Here is a 20,932-nt window from a genome sequence, read left to right as displayed (position 1 = left end):
AGAAATAAAAATAAATTAAAAAATAAAAAAGTTATTCTGTACTATAGTGTCCAGTTCGGTGTTAGAATGTTAGATCATGAGGACATTTAGCAGTACCCCTACTCTGAAGGAAGTAAGATACAACCAGGCCTAGAGAGTGATCCCTCATTTGTGCCTGCTCTGTATTCTCAGTTGTCGTTGCATCTACAATACAACATTGCAGTTGTTTTTGTGTCTTTGGTCCCCACACTGAAGGGTACATCCCTTGAAAGCTTTTATTCATCATCGCATCCTTAGCACCCAGCATAGGGTCAAATCAGGTGCCTTCCCGGCCGTCCATAAAGTGCCCAGTGGTACAGAGTATGCAAATTAAGTGATTTGAAGAAAGGCAGATTTGGAGAGAGATGCTAGTGTTTACTGAGTGTCAGACACCATACTTAGCACTTCCTATGCATTATAAAATTTACTAATTGCAAGAACCTGTGAGATCCATATCATTTTTTTAACAGATGGTGAAACTGAGACTTACAGAGACTAAGTCCTTTGTTCAAGGTCAAATAGCTAGTAGGACCAGCTGAGAGGATGGGACCACGGTTCAAATTCTTGTTGGTTCTGACTCCAGAGTCTATGCTTTTAACTCCAATACGCTACATCCTTCCAAGGAAAGGCCATTCTGTGCAATGATATTTACTCATCATTTGTGCCAGGCATCTCCCATTTTCATGGCTGGCCAGAGCTGTTTGGCTTCATCTTCTCATGAGGAATAATATATATTTGCCAGGAAAGTTTACCTACAAGTTGCAAACTCAGGATACAGCTTAATTCTAATGTTCTACCTTTGTTTCCATTTATGTGGCAAAATTTTCCATTTTGATATAGTTTAATGACTCTTCTTCCTCTTTATATTTTATACTTAGATGGAACAAAAGTTTGAGGTTGCCTTTCCACATTCAGTCTTTGGCTTCCTGTTTTATAGGGCTGTTAAGCTAGTAGCTATGAGCCAGTTAGATATATTTATCCAGGGCTTACTGTATATCTTGCATTCTCCTAGGGCCATGTGGGCCATTGGATAATTATAGTCCTTAATATCCTTTTTGACTGACCTTTCATAATGTTGCAACAGCAGTGACAGTACCACAGAATGAACACCTGAATAATCTATAGGTTACATTATGAGCGTCTTCTCTTTTCAGTTGTATTGTAATTATGCCTTAAATTTCTTTGGACCTCCCACAATACCAAGCACAAGGCTTGAGCACCTAGTAATGATTCTGGGGAGAACAGTGCCGAATATGTTATCAGGAGAGCTAGCTTCTGGTCTGGCTTTACAGGTGTTTAGCAGCAAGATTTGGGAGTTTCTAGCTGAGTCTTGATGGGCCTTACTTTTCACAATTCAAAAATTAGAGGGTTGGTCTAGATTGCTAGGTCTTTTCTCATTTAAATTTAGGATTCAGAGATCTCTGTAGTCTTTATGATTATCTGATAGATTTATTCAATGTGGTAGAATAAACAGGAATAGAAAGGTTGTAAATTCACCTGGATTTTGAATATGTGACATTCAGGAAGCAATAGGACACACCTAAATCTAGATATCCTTTAAGAATGGATATACAGACTTGGATTTGAAGTTGGTGGTTGAGGTACTGTCATTCTCACTGATCTCTTTTGATAGTGTGGGTTAGAATAATAGACTTGAAGTAAAAGTTACTTATTTGTAACAATCACGTAATCACAGATTTTTAGATCTGAAAGAGACGCACAAGTGATATAGCCTGTCCTATTTGTTTACATACAATTTTGGAGAAATGGAATTTGCCCAGAGTTACACACTAGCTGCAGATCCAGTCTGCAGACCAGAGTCCCCTGTCTCCAAGTTTCCGGTTCATCCCTCACTGTGCTTGTTATATTTTCTTTTAGACTGCTTTTTAACATTTGTAGTATTTTTTGTGAGCAGTAAATTCACTTATCATTGTATATCCAAGTACACACCCAAAATTATTTGTAAAGTTTAGTTCAGCTTTCTGGGAAGGGAAAGCAATTAAATAGTGTCATCACTGTATCCGAATTTTAACCTCTATAATTAAATGGTGTTGTATGGAAACCACTGAATTGTGCAGTTACAAGAGTATGGTTTTGTGACATCTGTTGAAAGTTAAGTCATGATATGCAGTCCTAAATGGGTTTCTTGGTATCCTTGTGAGGTAATCACTCTGCATCCCTACCCAGACCCTATGTTAGGTCTTGAGGTATATGTATACTAGGCTGATTACATTGTGATTCTCTGTAGAATTATGATATCAACATATGTGTTTGAGGTGGTCTCCATTTTGTTCTAACAAAGAACTGGATACCAATGACAAGGTCAAGTGGAGATCTGGCATCCATTTCACTACTTGCAAGACATAGCCTTGAGAATATGTAATACATATAACTCCTTGCCAGAAAACTGAAAGGAAATGATTGCATTTGAGTACAATGCATTCTACAGCAATAGTTTAGTGTGCATGAAATTTAAAACTGCTGGCTTTCCAAATATGATTTTTAAAAAGTAGACTTTATTTTTAAAAAACATTATGCCCACTGTGTTATGCTTCATGGGATATTCTTAAAAGCTGAGATTTAAGACCAAAGAAATTGAAAGTCTCAATGGCAATTGTTGCAAGTTATTGAATTCTCTAGTAAAGTACTCTAGTTTAATGTGTTTATTGAGCCCTCCTGAATGTTTTATTTTCATGAGTATTCATGTATTATGTTTTTGTACCATACTGGTGCCTTTTTTTTCCCTACCCATCATGATCTCATAGTGCCCTAGAAGCATTAGTATCAAATCATAAAGTCTACAGTGGTGTCTCTGTTTTACACATGCACAAATGAATTGAGGTTTTATGTCAGTGATGAACACAGCTACCTCCTTCACCTAGTGTCTAGCAGACCTGACAGGTAGCAGGCATTTCATTAATTGGGGGGTGTTTTTGTTTGTTTTTGGTTTTGGGTTTTTTTATTTTTTATTTTAGTGAGTGAATGAGTGGCAAGCAGCACTAAATAGCTAGCTAGTTAGTTTAACTAAAAGATTAAGTAGATTAATACACTCATTCGTTTATATATTTATATTTCAAGGGTGTATCCAAAGCCTCTAGAAAGAAGATTTGATGTTTTTTGAGAGAAGCCTTCGAAAGTATTTCAATATACTTAGTTAACAGAAGGGTCAAATATGGCTTAGTGTTTCACTCACCTTTCCTGATACCCATCTAGAAAACAGGCCTGTCATAGTAGGAAAGAGTTGATGATGGGAATCTTTCTTTATCAAGTTGCTTCAGCTAAAGGGAAAGGTGGAAACGCTTTGTTCTTTACTAAGGACTTAGCCCAAGGTGTGGTCAAGACAACAACCTTTGAAGCTGGGTCCCTGCTGATTCTCCTGCAAAGACCCTTCTGCCCCCGAGCCATTATTGTCTAATCACACCTGGGCAGGACAGGAACGAGAAATTAATTCTGCTTGTGACTCCTTCCTTACTATGTGGCTGTCGAGAAGCTACCATTTGAAGTCCTGTTTTATAAAATCAGAATTATCAGCACCAACCTACTTGGCCAAGATATTATGAAAAATAATTTAAGGCCTTAAAAAAATCCACAAGTTGAAGCCTCATTTTTAGACAGAGTTGCCATAACAATATTTGTTTCCCACTTCAGTGGTTGTTTCAAGGCCAGAAATGCAGTAATATATATGGTTAGTATACATGGTTTGTTTTAGTGTTCTAAAAAAGAAAGCATGGTTTCAAAAAAGGAAACTTTTTTTCCTTCACAGCCTTTTCCCCCATTGAACTGAAAAAATAAAAATTATGCAAGCTTTTTTGAAAGTACAGACAAAATTGGCTTTTCACTTATGGGAAAATTTTGCAAAATTGCACTGACTAAAAGTGATTTTTGTTTTGGCTTTCCTGTGAAGCCATTCAGAAAGGCCAAAAGTTACTGGCATTGCTTTTGTATAAAACCTTTCACATAGACGCTATTTGTAATTCAGCCAAGTACATAATTCAGGTCATCAGTGACACATATATTCGCACATTGAAACTGGTCAGTGAGCAGAAAGTCGTCATGAAATGAGGATAAAATATTATTTTATGGGCAGACCAAACTGCACAGATTACAGCGAAGGAAACTTTGCATTAACATGCTTGGGAACAGGGTTTCCTGAGCTGTTCCCTGCCCCCACCCTCCTGCAGTGGGAAAGCCAATTGTTTACTGATTACGACAACGACATCACTTGGCAAACATTTTGGCCCAAACTCAATGTGTGACATCAGTCTCCTTTAGGGTTTTCCACATAAAATGAATTCTCCAAAGAAAACACAGAAATTGAGCCTCAATTTGAAATCTATTATTACACCCTCTAAGGTCTCATTAACTATCTCAGTCATGTATTTCTTAATTTTTATTTTATTTCCAAGTAGATATTATCTAACACTAAAAATAGGATCACTAGACTTTCACAGTGTTTTTTCAGAGTTTCAATCAGATAGTTCTTTATAGCTATATTCACTCAAACCACTTTTATGGGGGTTATGATATCTTTCTTTGTTTCTTTGTACTGAGGGTCACTGACTAGGGAGTGGCTTACATCACTTTGAGGAAGGAAGTAAACATTATTCTTTGACTCAACAAATTAGTCTTACTGTTGTGAGGAGTGGCTGCATGTTTGAAAGGAAGTACTCTCACTAAAGTTAGGTTTGTGTTCTGTCATTTGTTGTCAGAGAATGAGATACGAGTGGTATTTTACTGTCTTGTGTAAGCATCTCCTCTATATAAATTTACCTGAAATTATTAGTTTCCCCATTTCCTTTTTGTTAGATGGTGTTCATTTAGTATTTTTATCCACATGGCCTTAAAGCAAGTGGAAGTCAATTATGCCTCATGAGGCCCACAGTCTCCCTGCTACAAGCAGAGGGGGCAGGAAGAACCAGTGCACTAACAGTGCCAAGATATGGGAATTGTGATCTACAGGTGGAGCAGAATTGTCTGTGTATCATGTGAGTCAAGACTAGGCTTAACATTCTCACACCCCAAGAGTTCCATCTGGAAGCTGTTCCTGAGCAAACAGAAAGAGGTGAATATTCCCATATCTTCTGGAATGGCTAAACAGGGAATGAGAATCACTCCAGTCATTTTTTTCCTATTTTTTGGTAATGGTTTGTTTACTTTCATTATTCTTCAAGACAAAAAAAATTTTGTGTCCTTTATGGCTAAAAAAATATGATCTTTTAAATTCTCCGTCTTAAACTACTTTGATACATGTAGAAATACCATTCGTAATACACTGATGGTGTACAATTTACATTCATCCCACTATTTTCCTTTTCCTCTAGCCCATGGCCTTTATGCCTACTGCTCTTTTGTTCTCATTTCTCAGTGTTCCTCTTTGCTCTCTCTTGATGTAAATAATCTTCACCATCTGCCTCCCAGCTTTACAGCATTACTTCTGGATACCCCTCTTCAGCTTTCCTCCAGAAGATAATAGAGAAACAACCATGAACATTAGAACTATACTACCAACAGCTTTCCACATTCCCACCCTAAATCTGTGTCCTCTTGCCTTCTCTACTAATGTGGTTAAGCCCCCTGGGCAGGGACAGCCAGTACCTCTTTATTCTATGGCAGGCAGCATTCTGACCATGGTCAATAAATGTTCATAATAATGAGAGATAAAAGGAAGTGTCTGTGTTCAATAAATTAGTACCAAATAAGTTTTGGAGGCCAAAAGAGGCCACAGGTGCCAGGCCACAGGGGTTCGAAATAATATTTAATATGACGTCTCATTGAATAACAACTCTTATACTGTAATGTCTGAGTCACATCTTCCCTTGGTGCCAGGCCTGTTTTGCTCCTTTAATATGCCCCCGAAGATACTTTAGGTTCATGAGGGGCAAGGCAACAAGACCCCCTCTATGTAGTGAGTAGAAAACAAATCCCTGATGAATGTGGAGAAAGAAACTTGATGTGAGGGCCATTGATTCTCTAGTGCTCTGACCACCTGTCTACCATGAAGTGCACTGAAAAGAAGTGAAAGTTTGCCGTTAGAGTAGCTATCATGTAACTTTGGTTACCTAGTTAAAATATGAATTGTAAGTAGTCAAACAAAACAGTTGAGACTACCAGTATTTTAGAAAAGAGAGCTCCCAGGTAATTATTTTTTTCTGTATTTTTCTGTGATTGTTAGAATCTAGCATCATTAGCTCTGTAATTCATAAGAGGAGTATACATGGAATAACAAAAGTGAAATGAAGATCCAGTAAAAATTTGACATTGCTAAGATTGGTTATTTTTTGTCTTTACAGTATTAATAGAGAGGAGTCATTGTTCTTTCAATTTAATATGGATGTTCATACTTTCTAAGGTGATTCAGAACAGAGGGTCAAAGTTGAGTAAAATAACCTGCTTTCCATGTGGTCATAAAATGTTTACCAACCATTTTCTCCCTTTTTGTAACCAAGCTTCTCTAAATACTAGTTCACATTTTAAGCTTCTGTGTCCTCATGTCTTATTTTTTCTTCAAAGTATTGCAATGTGGCTTCTGCCTTCACTGTTTTATTGAAAGGGCTCATTAAGTTCTTCAGTGTCTTCCTTGTTGCCAGCTTGGGACGTTTGCTCATCCTTCTCTATATTATCTGGTGCTATTTGACTGCTCACTCTTTCCTGAAAGTCTTTCCTGGCTTGGTTCCTTGCTTTCTTTCTCTTCTGGTTCTTCTGATCTGCCACCATTCTTTATTCCTTCTCAGCTTCCTTTCTTGATCCATTTTTATGGAGGAAAACCCTAACTTTATGAGTGGTTATGTTTTCTAGAGTTCCCATCTCAAAATTCTCCTCCCTCACCACAGTAACACCATAGCTTCAGCTATCACTGGCTGCAAATACACATCAGCAGCCCAACCTTTTCCAGACCTATTTTTCTAACCATGGGTTGTCTATTTAGACATATCGTTCTCCCCACTGGACATTGGAATACACCGGGTACCTCATGCTCAACTTGTCTAGAACAGGACCCCCTCCCCCTTTTGAACCGTCTCCCCCATCAGAAATCCTGCAACAACGAAAGGCTGTGCTCCATTCCTGCTTTCTGTACCTTGGTGAATAACCAGGAGTATAACTTCCTGTTTTTCTTGCTCTGCTCTCTAGTCACATTAGTCACTAATTCATACTGACTATACCTCATAAATAATTCTTGCTACACCCCATCCTCCCTAACCCTATAGCCATTGGAACACATACCTGCCCCCAGTTTAAAGCTCCTCCTGTCTTTCTTCCATCTTTCCTTAGTGGTTCCTTAAGAAAGCATCCCTGATAACTCATTCTCCTCATAATTTTTCATTTGCTCCTTTTTGCCAACAGTATAAAATCAGCTGCTTATGGCTACCGGTTCCTTTTCTCATACCCCTTGCTGTAGCCAAGGGAAAGCTTGAGTTCCCTCAGTACCCATACTCTTGTCTTACCTCTATGCTGTGACACTTATTTCTGCCCCTGCCTTTGTATGTTTTCCATTCTTGTTTGCATAGGCACTAGACCCGTTACCTCCTCTCTGCAGCTTTCACATGGCACTCCCTTGAAGAATTAAGTGCCCAGCATTTATGTTTCCACAGTCCTATCACACCCAGTTATTCTGACATTGTATTGATATTGTTTTTAAACATATCCTTTTCCTCACTCTGGACCGTGATATTTTTGAGACCAGAGGTTGTCATATTCACCTCGTATCCCTGTATTCCTTGGTATAATGCCTAGTGCGTAGTGAGAGGTTAGTAAGAATTTGCAGAATAGGTCATTGTCTTGTCCAAAGTAGCCTTACCTTTCACATTCCTGTTCTAGTAAGCTTATGAATTCATCACTCTTCTCCATGTATTCTTTATGTTTTCTCTTTTCTTCCTCCAACTCTAATATGGTTTGCCTGTGAGATTTTTCTACCATTAAAAGCTGTTCCAGGATTCGTCTGTGAGATTGTTTATGTTTTTCCACAACTTTGTCCAACTACAAAAGAAAATACATTAATAGTCTAAGTACAAATCATTCATAATATTGCCATCTCTCCCACTTTTAGAAATGTCCAAGTTTTAACAAACTAATTCAACTATGGGTCTCTGATTTCCTTGTTTAATTTTTATCATTACTCTTGTTGATACTTTTTGATGTGTTTCAACACAAATGTAACTTTCTTACTGTCATCATTTTTTTTTGGCTGTCCCACATGGCTTGTGGGATCTTAATTCCCATGTCATCATTTTTTTTTAACCAGAAAGAAAAATTGGTGCCTCTGTAGATATCTGAACAATTTCTCCTTACCCTCTTTCTGTCACTTCCTTTTCCCTCCAGAGAAACCGTATCAGAGGAATGATGGAAAGTGAAGGAATCCCTGCAGTGTTTGATTCTGCCACTCCCCTAGCTGATCGCTGCTGCCACAGCCCTCCCTAAAGTACTCTGCCCGAGTATGTCTCTTGGATCCATGGTCTTTTTTTCAGTGTATTATGCATGAAGGTGTTTGTGTATTTTTTTCAAATTCTTGTTAGTCAATTCTGTGTTGGTATAGGGTGCGAATGTGACCCAGTATAAACCCCAAGGCCTTTCTGGTTTCCATGGCCTACTTATATCTCTGTTATAAAACACAATTACCCTGTGTCTTATTTACTTGTGTCTCCTCCACTAGACTGTGAACTCCCTGAAAGCAAGGCCTACATTCTATTTTTGTTAAATTCTTAACATCTGATAGAGTGCTTTGCTTATAGTAGGTGCCCAGTATATGCTTACAGATTGAAAACAACATAAGCAAGCAAGGAATCAAGAAAGAGGGAAGTAGACTGATTAAAACAAAAATGGCTCAGGATCTTTGACCACTGATAAATTAAAATCCATTTAAGAACATGGTTTTGAAAGCATGTGATTTTCTAGATTAGTTAAATATTAAACTATAATTGATAATATTGGTTGTTTTTGCCCTTTGCCTTTATCGTAAAAGATTGAAAATTTGTGATTCTGAATTTGAAGCCAGTTTAAATCGTACATCCTTAAAAAGCACATACTTAACTAGGAATCCAAAGCACAAAAATGGCCAAATCTCTTCAGAAGTAGAAGAGAATAAAGGTGTCTCAGCATGCAGAACCCAACAGACCTCTAAACACTTAGGCTGGTTGTCTGGTTTTCCAATATGGGTTTATAATGGTGCTTTAACACACACAAAATACTTCATTATGTCATACAGGTGTTGATGATTTTTAATTAATGTGACCAATCCTTTTGTGGAAGCTGAATTTGCTAAATTGTATTGCTTGCTGGCAGAGTCACTTTTAACTAAAAACCCTCCTCTGAGAGGGAGTTTGTAGTGTTAATTGTTCTGGGTCTCAAGCAACAACAGTTCTCTGAAAACTTCTTCCAGTTGCCCAAACATTAGACTGCATTATAAGGGAAATTCAAATCAATTGCTTTTTTTTTTTTTTTTTTTAATATTTATTCATTTATTTATTGGCTGGGTTGGGTCTTCGTTGCTGCTCGCGGGCTTTTCTCTAGTTGTGTTGAATGGGGGTGGGGGGCTACTTTTTCTCTAGTTGGGGTGAGCAGGAGCTACTCTTCCTTGCAGTACGCAGGCTTCTCATTGTGGTGGCCTCTTTTGTTGGGCAGCACAGACTCTAGAGTGCATGCTTCAGTAGTTGTGGCACACGGGCTTAGTTGCTCTGCAACATGTGGGATCTACCCGGACCAGGGCTCGAACCGTGTCCCCTGAATTGGCAGGCAGATTCTTAACCACTGCACCACCAGGGAAGTGCTCAACTGCTTTTAGAATTTGAGAGTGAAATAGTGATAGAATCAGCCTTAATTTGGGGAACTTGACATTTGACTTAAGGAAACATTTAATTTGTCACAGGATCGGCCCTAGAATTAATAAATGAATGATTATAATAGTAAAGCATAAATGAATGACTAAGGGAGGCTTCATAAAGGAAGCTTCCTCAGATAGCTTCTTGTAGTTGTATGGACATAAATACTAAACTTTGTTCATCCCAAAAAGAGAAAAGAGAAGGTTTAGTTAATCTACTGTTGGTTTCCATTGTGTTTTTTTCCTCTTTATTTTGTTTGTTTGTTAGTAGGGACAAGGAAGGAGGGTAGGAAAGAATCATTGCCCATTGTTTCTTTTATAACCTCTCCCTGCTTTAAGCCTCACTCCCTTGCAGCCTGTTCTCATCAGTGACAGCTCGATCTTCCACCAGTGGGATCAGAGCCAAAAGGTCTCTCACCATCTGGCCTCCTGACACTTCCACCGCATTCTCATTCCTGGCTTTCTCACCCAGCGTTTAGCCACACCAGACTTCAGGTAGTTCTTAGAACACACCACGGTGCTTCAAGACTGCTTTTTTCGGTGCTGGGACTTAGAAACCTTTTTCCCCTTCCACCCAAAACTTTTCCTTTTCTTCCTTTATAGTTTTCTCTGATCACTCTTGGGTAGAATTGTTTGTTCCTTCACATCAGTGAAATGTCTAATTCTCTGGGTTTTCTTTCTCTCACCTTCCATCACTCTTGAAGGATGGCCTGTATTTACTGCATGCTGTTTGGTGCCTCATGTTTGTCAACAGCAGGAATTGGAAAGATGTCGAATAGTGACCTTGCAGACGGAAGGTTCCCAAAGAAAGTGTAAGTGATTCTAGAGATGTTTTAGCTTATGCTTGAAGTTTTATTGTGTGCCTTTATTTCTCCATACCCAGAATGCCTCTTCGAAAATATGCCAGTGGTTCTCAATTCAGTGGTTCTCAATTCAGTCTCTTCTTCATTCCTGATAGATCAAATGATGGACCTGGGCTTGACTGAACTCATTTCATTTTCTACCAGTTGTGTGTGTGTCCTTGGCCAAGCCATTTAACCATTCTGTACTTAAGGTTTTTCGATTATAAATGTAGTGGTTGGGCTTGATTTCTAAAATCAATTGTATTGCCACAATTTTCTCAAGGCAACGACTATTTATTAAGTGTCTATTATGCTATATGTACTTAGTACTATGATAGTTGCCATGAGAGAATTTTAAAGTCTCAATGCTTATACTCTTACTAGGCAGATAAGATATACACACGAAGTAATTAGGTGGTATATCATTAAGCACTACGGGACTATCAGAGAGCCACTGCCCCTTTTTGATCTATCCCTACTTGCAGATTGAATGAAGCTTGGGGAAGAAAACAGGAAGACTTTGTCACTTTAAGGAGAGTCAGGGGCAGAAAGATTAAAAAGATGACTCCTTAATGGTTACCGTGCAATGACAAGCTTCCTGCTTATCATTTTAGCCTCCCTGATGTCATATGCTACCAGTAACCCCTAACACAATCCACCTCCTTGCCTAGGACGAAGGAAGTCCAGTGTGATCCAGTAGATTGGATTCTCCCGTGGTCAAAGAGAATGAAGAACAGAGAGACTGTCAATCTTTTTGCTTTTGGTCGTTTAATACATGTTTAGAAAAGAATAATGACCTTTGTTTTAATAGCTCCTGAGTCACAGACCACCCTAATTGGGGGTTTGATCTTCCTTCTGAGCTATGATTTTGGTTCTCTTTGTTCTTTTTCGTTGGCTCTTTGAAGATTTTCTTTTTCTTTGATTACACTGAATATACGGGTAGAGATAAAGCTAGTTCAGACAGCAGAGAAATTATTTGGCTGTTTTAGTAGATCGAAGGTAACCAAATATGCTATTCATAAAATGTTCCATCTTCTTCCCTGTCTTTACTGAAACTTGGTTTTCCTGGATAATACTAGAATCCTAAAATAGAAACTGCTTATTCTCACAATGCCTCAGTATCGCAAATACTGGAAATGGGGGCATGATTCCTATGTCTCTGCATTACCACTGCCAGGCTCTTCTGAAAGCTCTTCTTTGTTTTATTGTCACCCTGAATGGTGATAGTCTTCTTTCATTCTTATTTGGTCATCTACTGAGGTTCAGGTCACTCTCACAATCTACCTTTCTACTGTCAATCTTGGTAGCATTCTGGGTCTGCCAGCTCACCCAGCCATTGTCAGAAGAGAAAGGCCAGAGGCTATGTTGCAAAATGAATATGCCTTTGGTTCCTAGCACTGGATGTTTGTGGATTATGGAAGAGAAAGTTTCAAAATATGTGGAGCCAAAAGCTAGTTCCTGGCTTCGGGATTTCTCTAGCTCCATGTAAAGCCCATCCATGCACTTAAGAATATGCTAGAGGGACCATAATGTTTATTGCAGCACTATTTACAATAGCTAGGACATGGAAGCAACCTAAATGCCCATCAACAAATGAATGGATAAAGAAGATGTGGCATATATATGCAATGGAATATTACTCAGCTATAAAAAGGAATGAGATGGAGCTGTATGTAATGAGGTGGATAGACCTAGAGTCTGTCATACAGAGTGAAGTTAAGTCAGAAAGAGAAAGACAGATATTGTATGCTAACTCACATATACGGAATCTAAAAATGCTACTGATGAACTCAGTGACAAGACAAGAACAAGGACACAGATGCAGAGAATGGACTGGAGAACTCAAGAATTGGGGGGGCAGGGGGTGAAGGGAAAGCTGAGATGAAGTGAGAGAGTAGCATAGACATATATATACTACCAACTGTAAAATAGATAGCCAATGGGAAGTTGCTCTATAACAAAGGGAGTTCAACTCGAGGATGGATGATGCCTTAGAGGACTGGGACAGGGAGGGTGGGGGGAGTCGAGGGAGGGAGGGAATACAGGGATATGTGTATAAAAACATGATTGAACTTGGTGTACCCCCAAAAAAATAATAAATAAAATTAACAACAACAACAAAAAAGAATACGCTAGAGGGACTTCCTAGGTGGTGCAATGGGTAAGAATCCACCTGCCAGTGCAGGGAACACGGGTTCGAGCCCTGCCCCAGGAAGATACTACATGCAGTGGAGCAACTAAGCCCGTGCACCACAACTATTGAGCCTGTGCTCTAGAGCCCGCGAGCCACAACTATTGAGCCCATGTGCCACAGCTACTGAAGCCCACACGCCTAGAGCCCATGCTCTGCAACAAGAAAAGCCACCACAATGAGAAGCCCACGCACCACAATGAAGAATAGCCCCCGCTTGCCGCAACTAGAGAAAGCCTGAGTACAGCAACGAAGACCCAGCACAGCCAATAAAATAAATAAATAAATTTATTTAAAAAAAAAGAATATGCTAGATGTTTTATCTAATGTTTTTGTGTATTTTTTAGTGATTTCATGATATGTCATCCACAGTGTTACTGGAAATGGAATTTCTTTATGTTCTACTTGAGTAACCACTACTCATTCTCTGGAACTTGTCTTTCCCGATTCTTCTGTCTAGCTTTGATCCCCCATTTTACTCTCTCATGGTGCTTTGTGGTTTTTACCACAGAAATTAACATAGTGTGTATTATATACTTTTTGTGTGATCATTTGTTATCTGTCACTCTTTTAGACATTAAGCACCCTGAAGACAGGAACCACAACTATTTTTATACAATGAAAATTATGAAATGAAATTTAAATGCTAAACTATACAGTTGCTTAAAATCAGTACTTTAAGAATTGCCCTAAGATAATGCTAATAAGCTATGCAGATTCTTTTATTATAGCACCTTGATAAATCCAAACTTATATTTTTCTTGATATATTTTTTGGAAGAACTAAGAATATGTTAGGCCATTAACTCAAGTATCTCTTTTAAGGTAACTTCTAGTATAGAACCGTAGGTTGGAAAGGAATAGGAGGTTAAAACTGTTCTGGACTCTTGAGTTTTTTCCTCCCTCTCTCCCCATCCATATCCTTTATTCTAGCTTGCAGACCTTCACCTAAAGTCAATGTTCCTAACGTGATGTAGCTGAGAACAGTTTATTTTTCTAAGGTATTTTGCCTTATGAATAGATAAATCCCCTTTACTTTACCCTAGACGTGATTGAGACTTTTTACATTTTTTAAAAAGAACATTATAAGGAAAATAAAAGGAGGATGGAAGAAAACAAAATAATAGTAAATTTTTAGCATGCATACCTTATCCTAATGTAATTAGAGTGCCCCCCAGTATCGTCTTAGTGGGAACACCCCACTTTCTTTCTTTTCCTCAGCCCTATCTAGGGACCCCAGTCAGAATTTCCCTTTATTGTTTATTCTCTGGATATCCCCCCTTACCCATTACTTCCTAGATTGAGGAAGAGGGTAGTCAACCAGATTGTTGAGTAGATACAGTTATATGGGCTTCAAGGAGCTGGAGAGACTGGTAGCTGAGGAGAGAGAAATCTATAAGGGGGAGGCAGTAGACAAGAGAAGAAAACTGTGCAAATCATGGAGGTGGAAATAAAAGTGCGTGTGTGTGTTTGTGTGTGTGTAGCTGTTGGTTGAGTAATCAAGGAAGGTTGGATTTATAAAAGCAAGGCCAAATTCTGCTGAAATAACTTTCAGGGACACTTTGCAGAGTTAGGATTGCAAGCATTTGCAGAGAGGGTATTTCCAATTTTGCGTGTGCACAATAGAATTATTTTGTAACTAAAACTTTTTCCTACTAATTTCAGGATAAGTTTGAAATTATTCTGTTTCATTTTACAATGAAGTGTTGAGAGGTTGTGTTGTCTTTGGAGTTTTGTGAGGATATGTTCAGTGATCATTAATTTGCATTAGCATTTATACTGGTTGGAGAATTTGTGCTTAATGCTGTTTTACAATCACTGTGTTGGGAGCCAGGATACAGTTTTAACACTATTGACTTGAATGAGGCTTTGGCTCCTTTTGTTTAAAATTTGGATTAAAGCGCAATCAACAGACTTTGGGTGGTCTCATCCTCACCCTTCAGAGAAACAGATCCATATGACCAAACTCCTTCACAATTTGGCAAGACAGTAGGCTTCTCTCATGAGACACCCAAGACAAGAATAGCAAGGACATTAGAGGTCAGTCCTGAGGTAGGTTGCCAGAGCGTATGTGGGGGAAATTTGTCCAAAACTTGCTTTCACTCTCTCTAGCCTTAACTTATGCTCCTAGTTGTTTCCTTTTTATAAAAATGAAAAGTTATGAAATTTTCCATTGAGGTCTCAGAGGAAAATAGAAGAATAAAATAAGGATGCCAAGGAGTTTCAGAAATGTCAGCAAGTAAGAGAGCAAGCAGTACTGTATCCTTATGCAGTGGTGACCATGTTGAGACTGTTCATCTTTGCCATTTTCATTGCTGGGTATACTTGGTGGGCGAAAAGTCTCTACTGCCGTTAAACTTTCGAAGGAAAAAGGATAAATGCTCATCTACAATGTATGCTTTCTAAAACTCTGTTTCTTGGACAGTTCTTCAGATCATTTCCATTCATGCTCAGAATTTCTGTGACATAATACTTGAGTGTTTTCAAAGAAATAAACCTCCATGGTTAAACTTTATCTGTTTTTTTATTATTGCCTTCGATCCCCAAAAGAAGTGCAGACCCGTGGCAGCGGGGCCTGGGTCTGGGTGTCTGTGTCTCTCTGTGTGTATTTGTATGTGTGTGTGTGTCTGTGTTTGTACAAGAGGGAGAAAAGGGAAGCGAGAAAGAGAGGAATTCTCTTGTTTTTGTTAGGTTTTAGGCTGATGTCAAGAAACAAACCTAGTGGGAACATCCTGTCTATGATTTATTCTCCTTTTCTTTCCTGTAGAAGATGTAGGGTTTATCTACCTGGAGTAGATTTTAAACATACAACTATAAATAATCAAAAAAGGAGTTACATGTCCTGCTCACCTGCCAGGCCTAGTGCTTTACTGGCTGGTGAGCTTACTCCACCTCCCTAGGTGTACACCCCTGATGTGATACATACCTCATTCATTGGTTTCTCATAGATGTCCTCCTGCCAAGGGGCAGATTTTGCTTGAAAAGCATCTCGCTGGAGAGCTTCTAGCACCTTTTTTGGAGTGACAAACCCATACTGAGCTTCCAGCAAAGCCAAGTCCATTTTTTCAGCCTTTAAAATGCATATGACTTCATCTCGAGCCTGTAGGAACAAAAAGCATTTCAGAAAGCTCACTTTATCTACCAGCAGTCTCTGCAAGTGATTTCTTGTGTATAGTGTTTTTCTCTTCTCTTTCAAATATAAAATCATATTTGCTTATAGCACCTTTTAGAAAAGGTAGCAAAGCTATGTCCCTTCACTTCATCCTTCTTACAATCTAGTTATACAGTAATAATGTTTTTAAAAGTGAGCACTATACAACATCCGGGGGACTCTACATTTTTTATTGTGTTCGACAAGCAGATAACATGATACTGTTCAATGGACTGGCATTTTCATTTTCAGGGATAGGAAATAAGATTCTCCTATATGTGTAGCAGCTGTTTTTAGTTTTTTGTGTAGGTTAATAATGCCAGGGCAAGTCTAGGAACCGGTTCATGTGAAGTACAAAAGCACCTATTGTTATTTAAACCAATACAGAAATCATGTGCTATGATTGTTACCCATACGTGCCTGTACACTGAAGCTTGTGAGCAGCATGGGCAGAGGATGTGACCTTTCGCAATGTGCATGCCAGTCTCATGTCATAATGACAGCCCTTTTAAATGTGATTAATTGCTCATGTTGCCAGAAGAGAATTCTCTGTATGTGTACTTACACTTTGCTTTCATGTACGTACAAGTATGAAGCACGGATATCTATTTCTGTGTCAGCCTGCACACAAAATTCATAAGCAGCCTTCCCCTTGAAGCATGAGGGGGATAATTCTAACCCAGCTGACCTGCAGTTCTCCCTCCAGAATGCTGAGAAGAAATAATAGGTCATCTCTTGAGAGGTCTTCTCCTTGGTGGCCATTACCACTGTGTGACTTAGGATATGGAAGGATTGCATCCGACTCACTGGTGGGGTCTTTGTTTTGCTGTCTCTGCTTCATGTCCTCAGGCTCTTGGAAATTGTGGTCTTTACTATGTCTTGGAAATTGCTTTTCGGCTGAGCCCTCTGTGTTACTGCTTCTGGAACGCATTCTTTAAGGGCTGGAAAGAAGGAAAACAATTTGTAACTCTTAGTGGAAGTGGAGTTTTAGTAAGAGCACCTATTACTGCTTTGACAAGTCTGCACTCTTGTTATATTTACCACAGCCAAAGACTCAATCTTTCTGAAGTCTACAGCAGAGAAGGACATTAGCAGATTCATAAATCACACTCTTATTTACACTTCTGTTTTTAAAATCAACATTTTAAAATATGTGTTCTGCTTTGATTAAGGCCACTTATGTCCGTGGGTAAACAGACTGTATTTGAACTTCATACGCCAGGCCTTCCACCTCAGGGACCTGGGTCATACCTCCAACCTCGGCCTAAGTGCTTACTTAAGACGTACTTAACATAATTGTAAAATGGTAAATTTGCTGATTGTTGTAACTTTCTGCAGATTCACATAGTGTTCCCTTGTGGAAGTTTAAAAAGAGTTTTTAAATTTCTTAGCTTTTGGTGCTTTAAGACAGAAGCATCAGAATTACAAAATACTTTGGATTATTTTGTTATGATGGTAAAGTCTAATATTAAAGGAATGAAGGCTTGATCCCTGGCTGTATCCCTGACATTCTGCTAAAATTCCAGAACTGTCCTCTGATAAGTCGAGGCTTTATATTTAGGACCCTTATCTCCAAAATAAGAATATTAGTGCCTTTAGTAGTTGACCATATGAAAACAATATACAATAATATTTGAGGAACATATTGGCTCCACATCTGATTATATAATTATCCAAATTAATTTACATAGCAAGATAATTTGTTGCACCTTTGAGATTTCTGATGAAAAGAGAAAATATCAATTGAACTTATAGTTTACTTCAATGATTTTCAAGCAGATTGTTAATTTTACTCATTCCTACAAATCATGAAATTTTCATCATAATTGGTACCTTGCTTTTCATTTGTAATAATATTTCTTTAAAAATCTGGGGGGAATTCCCTGACAGTCCAGTGGTTAAGAATCTGCACTTCCACTGCAGGGGGCACGGGTTCGATCCCTGGTTGGGGAACTAGGATCCCGCATGCCGCGCGGCACAGCCAAAAAAAAAAATCCGGAAAAGTTCAAGCATACAGAAAAGTATAGAAATGTAATGAATCACTGCATGCTACCACATAGATTTGTAAAATCTTGATGTACTATAAACATTAGCAAACTGTTTTCTTAAGATTTTTTTTTAATATGGAACAGTTTTAAAGTCTTTATTGAATTTGTTACAGTATTGCTTCTGTTTTATGTTTTGGTTTTTTGGCTTATGTTTTGGTTTCTTGGTCGGGAGGCATGTGGGATCTTAGCTCCCCCACCAGGGATCAAACCCACACCCCCTGCACTGGAAGGTGAAGTCTTAACCACTGGATCGCCAGGGAAGTCCCTAGTTTTTTAAGTGAAATATTGATATTATAGATACAGTAGAAACCCCTGTATTACTCTTCCTTAACCCATTCTATACCCACCCTACCCCAGAAGTAACCATCTTGAATTTGGTGTTTATTATTCCCATGTATGTTTTATACTTTGTACTCTTAATGCGTGTGTATATATTGCTGAGCAATATATGGTATTGCTTTGCAGATTTTCAAACCTAATGTAAATGTAGCATATTAAATGTATCGTTTTGAAAATGTTTTTCATCCTATATTTTTGAGATTCTTCCTTGCTCCATTTTACTTATTTTACATATTTAACTGCTATATACTATTGCATTATATGAATAGTCCACCATTTACTTATCCATTTTACTATAGTTGGATATTTAAATAATTTACTTTTTGTAGTATTAGGGGAAAAAAATGCAGCTGTGAACATTCTCGTACATTTTTTTCCCTGTGTACATGCATTTCTTCAGGTGGTATTCTTTACGGCAGTGGGATTTTTGGACTGTGCTGTACATGTGTTCTCAGCATTACTAGGGATTATTGCTCTTCTAAATGAAGTACCAATTTACAGCAGAATATGAGAGTTCTCGTTGCTCCATATCTTCATCAGCACTTGCTATTATGGAATTTATAATTTTTACCAATTTGATAAGTAAAATAGTATCTGACTTTTTAATTTGCATCTTATAATTAATGAGAGCAGGCATCCTTTAATGAGTTTAGAGGCCATTTGAGTTTCTTCATAAGTTGCTTGTTCATAGTCTTTGCCCATTTTTCTTTTGTATTAGTTGTCTTTTTCTTATGAATTTGTAGGAATTCATTACATATTCTATAAATTACTGTTTTATTGATTATATGTTTTGCTGTTATCTTTTCTGGTCTTCTAGCTTACATTTTCACTTCACATCTTTTGAGGTATAGAAGGTTTACATTTTAATTTAGTCAAGTTTATCAATTTTTAAATCAGTCTTTTCTTTATAGTTTGCATTGGAAACCAGAATTTGAACAGTGGTGGTATAAAAGAGTGGCTAAGACCATGGTCTCTGGAACCACTCTGCCTGAGTTCAAATCTCTACTCCATTATTTATTGGCTATAAAACTTTGGGCAAGTTACTTAATACCTCTGTGCCTTTCTTATCTATAAAATGAGGATGATAGTAGTGTATATTTATAACCTAAAGTTGCTGTGAGGATTAAATGAGTCAACACGTCAGATGTTTGCAACATACCTCATACAAAATTATCACTCAATAAACATTAGCTTTTATTATTAACATTATTTTTAACTTTATTTTTATTCCCCCCAATTTTATAGTGATTCTGTATTACCTTTATAGTTAGAAAGAAATTTTAGGAACTGAAGCAAGTTTATTTGATTGTCTCTTTCATCTAATAAGTTGTGAGCCATGAATACAGAAGGAAAGGAAAGAAGATTGAAAGAATGACTTTGTGTCTTTCATGGATACTCTGTTTAAGAAGTGACTCTTACCAGTCCCAGCTTGCTGGCGCCACATGAGAAACCTGAGTGTAGAACAGTTTAGGAACCGTGAGGACTTCACAGCCAACCAGCTAATTCTCCATTCATCTCTCCACCCATCTTTCAATAAGCATTTATTGAAGGCCTACTGTGTATCGTGCACCATAAATTGGTTTTATGGTGTGGCTTCTTTACTTCCCTTAATACAAGTGATACATTCTCAATACAAGTGTAATACAAGTGTAAGGTTTATGGAAATAGTTTGTAAATCTGGAGTCATAAAAATTGCACTGAACTAGACAGAAGTCATGTGAAAAGAATTCTGTCACAAATCGGCTGTGGGAGTTAGTTAAGACAGTGACCCTCTCTGAGGGCAGTGCCCTGATTTGTGAAGTGAGGGGGATTAAGAGGCTATCTCCATGACCCCCTTTCCCCTAGGGTATATAATGATTCTTGCTACCGTTCCTTTCTTTTAGCATAGATTATCAATAGTATATTTAAAAGATATGAATTTGTGAGTCTGCATCTTATAGGATATTCACAGAAATCTAAATGCTACATATGGATATACAGTAAACCTGTGACTGATGATTTTCACCAAAGGAGTGATCCCAGTTAAAAGACAATGCTTAAAGGAAATAATCCCAGCAATAATTTTCATCTGAGAATTGTTCAGTAGCCTCATCATAACAATCAGGATGTAAAAGCAGAACTTGAAGGTGTTTACTGCCTTACGTGTTTAGTATTTACGTATTTTATTTGTCAGTAACAAACCAACTATCAAGTGATACCAGGGGGACACCCTGCCTTAAAGTTACATTGTCCATCTGGAGAAATTTAAAACATTCACTTTCAAAATGTAAACAAGTCACATATATGTTTTCTGTACAACTCATGTTCTTTCTTACTTCCCTCCACCATCACACATTTACTTTACCAGGTGCTGGAGATAGACATTGATGGTGGTGATGGTGGTGCTAATGATGATGGTAGCTAATATTTACTGAGCAGTTACAACATGCAAGCATTCTTCTAAGCATTTTATGTTTATTAACTCATTCAATTCTCACAACAACCCTATGAGGTAGGAAATATTATTAACTCCACCTACAACAAAGAACAGATG

General features: G+C 38.0%; 2 protein-coding genes across 7 annotated transcripts in view; one reads left to right on the top strand and one right to left on the bottom strand.

The window, feature by feature from the left end:
* The window catches only part of CMSS1 (cms1 ribosomal small subunit homolog), a 352,758-nt gene that overhangs the window by 101,757 nt on the left and 230,069 nt on the right, over window positions 1-20,932 (top strand). The window lies entirely within an intron of this gene.
* The window catches only part of FILIP1L (filamin A interacting protein 1 like), a 289,653-nt gene that overhangs the window by 101,209 nt on the left and 167,512 nt on the right, over window positions 1-20,932 (bottom strand). For all 4 annotated transcript variants that reach the window (XM_057696270.1, XM_057696271.1, XM_057696273.1 and 1 more), the window contains exons 2-4: window positions 16,701-16,953; window positions 15,788-15,961; window positions 7,814-7,992 (exon numbers count right to left, since the gene is read on the bottom strand). In XM_057696270.1, coding sequence (XP_057552253.1) covers window positions 7,814-7,992; window positions 15,788-15,961; window positions 16,701-16,943 — 596 coding nt within the window. In that variant the 5' untranslated portion in view covers window positions 16,944-16,953. The remainder of the gene's footprint in view (window positions 1-7,813; window positions 7,993-15,787; window positions 15,962-16,700; window positions 16,954-20,932) is intronic.

The sequence above is a fragment of the Hippopotamus amphibius genome, chromosome 10 (assembly GCF_030028045.1).
Source record: "Hippopotamus amphibius kiboko isolate mHipAmp2 chromosome 10, mHipAmp2.hap2, whole genome shotgun sequence".
Classification (NCBI taxonomy): domain Eukaryota; kingdom Metazoa; phylum Chordata; class Mammalia; order Artiodactyla; family Hippopotamidae; genus Hippopotamus; species Hippopotamus amphibius.
Note: the sequence above shows the minus strand (reverse complement) of the source record. Positions and strands in the feature narration are given on the sequence as shown.